At 60.5% G+C, this 3,055-nt stretch overlaps 1 protein-coding gene across 4 annotated transcripts in view; it reads right to left on the reverse strand.

Moving 5' to 3' along the window:
- OTOF (otoferlin) overlaps positions 1–3,055 on the reverse strand; it is a 210,340-nt gene that overhangs the window by 39,980 nt on the left and 167,305 nt on the right. For all 4 annotated transcript variants that reach the window (XM_075063563.1, XM_075063562.1, XM_075063561.1 and 1 more), the window contains exons 23-25: positions 2,753–2,942; positions 2,160–2,284; positions 1,281–1,415 (exon numbers count right to left, since the gene is read on the reverse strand). In XM_075063563.1, coding sequence (XP_074919664.1) covers positions 1,281–1,415; positions 2,160–2,284; positions 2,753–2,942 — 450 coding nt within the window. The remainder of the gene's footprint in view (positions 1–1,280; positions 1,416–2,159; positions 2,285–2,752; positions 2,943–3,055) is intronic.

A 3,055-nucleotide genomic window follows, 5' to 3' on the forward strand; every position in this document is an offset into this window, starting at 1 on the left:
TTGCTCAGGTGCCCCTCCTTCAGACTGCAGCCCCTGGTATATCCATCCATTAGTCCCAACCACGCCTCCTGCCTTCCTTCTCCTGTCGCCCAGCTTCTGACCAGATGCCTCCTCCACGACCTGCATGTCCCCTGGCGTATAACGCTCTGTCCTGACCAGGATATCAGATAGCATGTATGAAAAATCGGAATTGGGGGTAGAGGGTAATGAGAGCCTCATATTAAAAAAAGCCCCAATATATCTGGACTGTCCGTATTAAATCGGGGACTATCTTGGTCACCTCATAAGTCCCAACCCACTGCCCCCCTGATATCGCTTCTGTCCCCAAAACCACTGCAGCCCTCCCTCCCAACCTACAGCCCCTGCTATCAACATGCTGCTCCCCCAGCTTCGCCAATGCTACTCTGTTCACGCAGAGTCACGCAGGCGCTTGCTGGAACTGGCCCCACACCAAGCCAAGGCAGGATTTGGGAGGCCTCCCTCCACTTGGAGCAGACTGTTCTGCAGAGCTAAGAAGCTCACAAACGGCTTCACCTCCTGTGGTCTCTCCTTGGTAGCATTCCACTTCCTTCTGCCTCTCTGCTTGTGCGCTCCCACAGCGAGACCGCTCCAGGCGGAGGCCTGAACCCGGGTCCCACCCTCCACTTTGCAAGTCAGGACGTGACTCTGCAGCCACCAGTAAACGGAGGTCTTATCTCTCGGTACAGGGACATGATCTAGTAAACAAGCTTGTAGATACAGCGAACCGGACCCCTCGGTCGTAGCCATTCTGGAGGGGCAGTGAGCCAGGACCCCAATCTGCATTCACTCCTCGTTTCCCCAGACCAGCTCCAGTCTCTTCTCATATCCCTCACAGACGCCTCCTCTGCTCAGTTCTTCCCCAGACGGGATAGTGGGGGGCTGTGGGTTGGGACAGGAGTGGATACCAGGGGACTGCGGGTTGGGATTGAGGTGCTGTTGCAGAGGTAAAGGCCTGACTAACGTCTCCCTGCCTTCGGCCTCACAGTCGCTGACTCACATCGGCAGGAAAATTCAGCCACTCTGTGCCACTGAAGCAGCCTGTTACATGCAGCACTGGCTGTGTAATTGGCCCAGCCCTTGTGTTCTGCAGCCTCTTCCTTCTGCTGGGGGTTGGTGTCCAGGGGTAGTTAGGGATGGTGACGGGGACAAGTGGCTTTCCACAACCAACACCAACACCGTGTCTCCTGTGTGCCCATGACTAATCCGCTCCCTGTCCCTGGCATGTGCTTCCAGCAGGCCGCGCCGGGGCGCTCCCTCACCACCGTGTCCTGGTCGTAGATCTCAATGACGATAATGGGGGGGTCGTCCCGCATCTCGTGGGCTTCCCCGTAGAGCTCCACGTTGTCGAAGACCAGCAGCTGGTCCCAGGTCGGGCACAGCGTCTCGTTGAGCACCTGGAGGAGCAGGAGGGGGAAAGAGCACCAGGGCTGTGGTTACGGGGAGGAGAGGGGCAGGCGTACTCTCCTGGCACTTCCTGCACAACACACTGGAGATACAAGATAGCTGCTTTAAAACTATGGCGGCGAGAAGGCAGGTCCCTGAGCCGGGACGCCCGGACGCAATCTCCTCCCAGCTTGCAGAGCTTTGCCTTTGTTGGTGAAACCTTGACCACATCTTGATGCCCCAAGTGAAAGAGAATTGAGGTCTAGTGGCTGAAGCACAGCACTGGGAGCTCCCCAGAGCTCTGACACTGACTCGTCATTGGCCCTCAGGCAGGTCCCTTATTCTGCTCATGTATCAGCTTCTCTCTGTGTACAATGGGGATCACGACAGGCACCCCCAGGGGAGCTGCCAGGATCAGTCAATGGGTGCACATTGAACAGCACCCAGCAGGGTTCAAACCCCAGATCTTTACACCCCTAGTGCAGCCCTCCCTAGCTTGAGCTAAAGGGAAATCTCCATCAGCTAGCAGCACTAAATACACTGTTATCCTGCTGGGGGCCAGGCCCAGAGGGGCACCTGTCACACGCCTTGCCAGCGTGTTATACGTCCGGGCAGCACCTGATGTGCGGTGTTTTCATTACACCTCACACTTCCACCAGGTTTGCTGCAGTCTGGCAGCCCAGAAATTCAGCCCAGTGAGTTCAGATACAAACCCGCCCACCTCCCCGTCCCCAGTTTAGGGGCCTGGCTCTTACCTCCGTGCACTGGCCCTGGGTGATGAAGAAAACCCGGGCAAAGGGGTCGGAGAGGCCGCTGCTGTCGGCGGCGAACAAGCTCCTGGCCTGGTACATGTGGGCTCGGAGCTGGAACACCTGCTTCTCTGGGAGGAAAGGAGGGAGTGAGACTCCCGGGCAGCACCTGAGCGGCGGAGCTCAAAGCCGGACACCCCAGGGCATTCGGGGCAGGGATTAGCCCTGGCCCAGCATGGACGGGGGCTGCTCCGGATGGAGAGGTGCCTGCGGGACGTGCAGCATGCTGGGGCTGCCTTGCAGATTCCTCCTGCACGGAACCGGCAGCGTCTGGTGTCCAGTGCAGAGCCCGCGCCGTGGCCACTCCTGACCCGTGGCCGATGGGCTCAGTAGGGAAGGGCCATGTGGGGCAGAAAGGACACCAGAAGTACAGCCCCCTGGCCGGCTTCCTGTGGGGCAGCACGGCTCCCCACACCAGGCTGCCTTCAATCCCAGTGTCGCCCTGGGAGTGACTCAGCCGGCTGGGCCGCCAGCCCTCGCCCAGCACGGCCCCCAGGAGCAGCACCCGAGGGAGCAGCGGGAGAGCGGGCGGCTCTTACTCGTGTAGAGGAGGCTGATGGGCGGGAAGGCCTGGAGGCCGAGGCCCTGGCTGGCTTTCTTCTCCTCGAAGCCGCAGGGCAGGCCGCTCAGGAAGTCCTTGCGCTGCTTGGTGAGGCCCAGCCACAGGTAGATCTCCATCTTGGCCTGCACCGTCCAGCCGGCCGGCCCGAAGCCCCTCTTCCCGGGCAGCTGGCACGGGGGGGAGAGCTTCAGCTGGGGCCAGACCAGACCCACCTCCTGCCCTCTGGGGTCAGACCCACCGCGCCGTTCAGCCTCTCCCCCCCGCCTCCTGCCCTCTGGGG

Source organism: Chelonoidis abingdonii, chromosome 3, assembly GCF_003597395.2.
Source record: "Chelonoidis abingdonii isolate Lonesome George chromosome 3, CheloAbing_2.0, whole genome shotgun sequence".
Lineage (NCBI taxonomy): Eukaryota > Metazoa > Chordata > Testudines > Testudinidae > Chelonoidis > Chelonoidis abingdonii.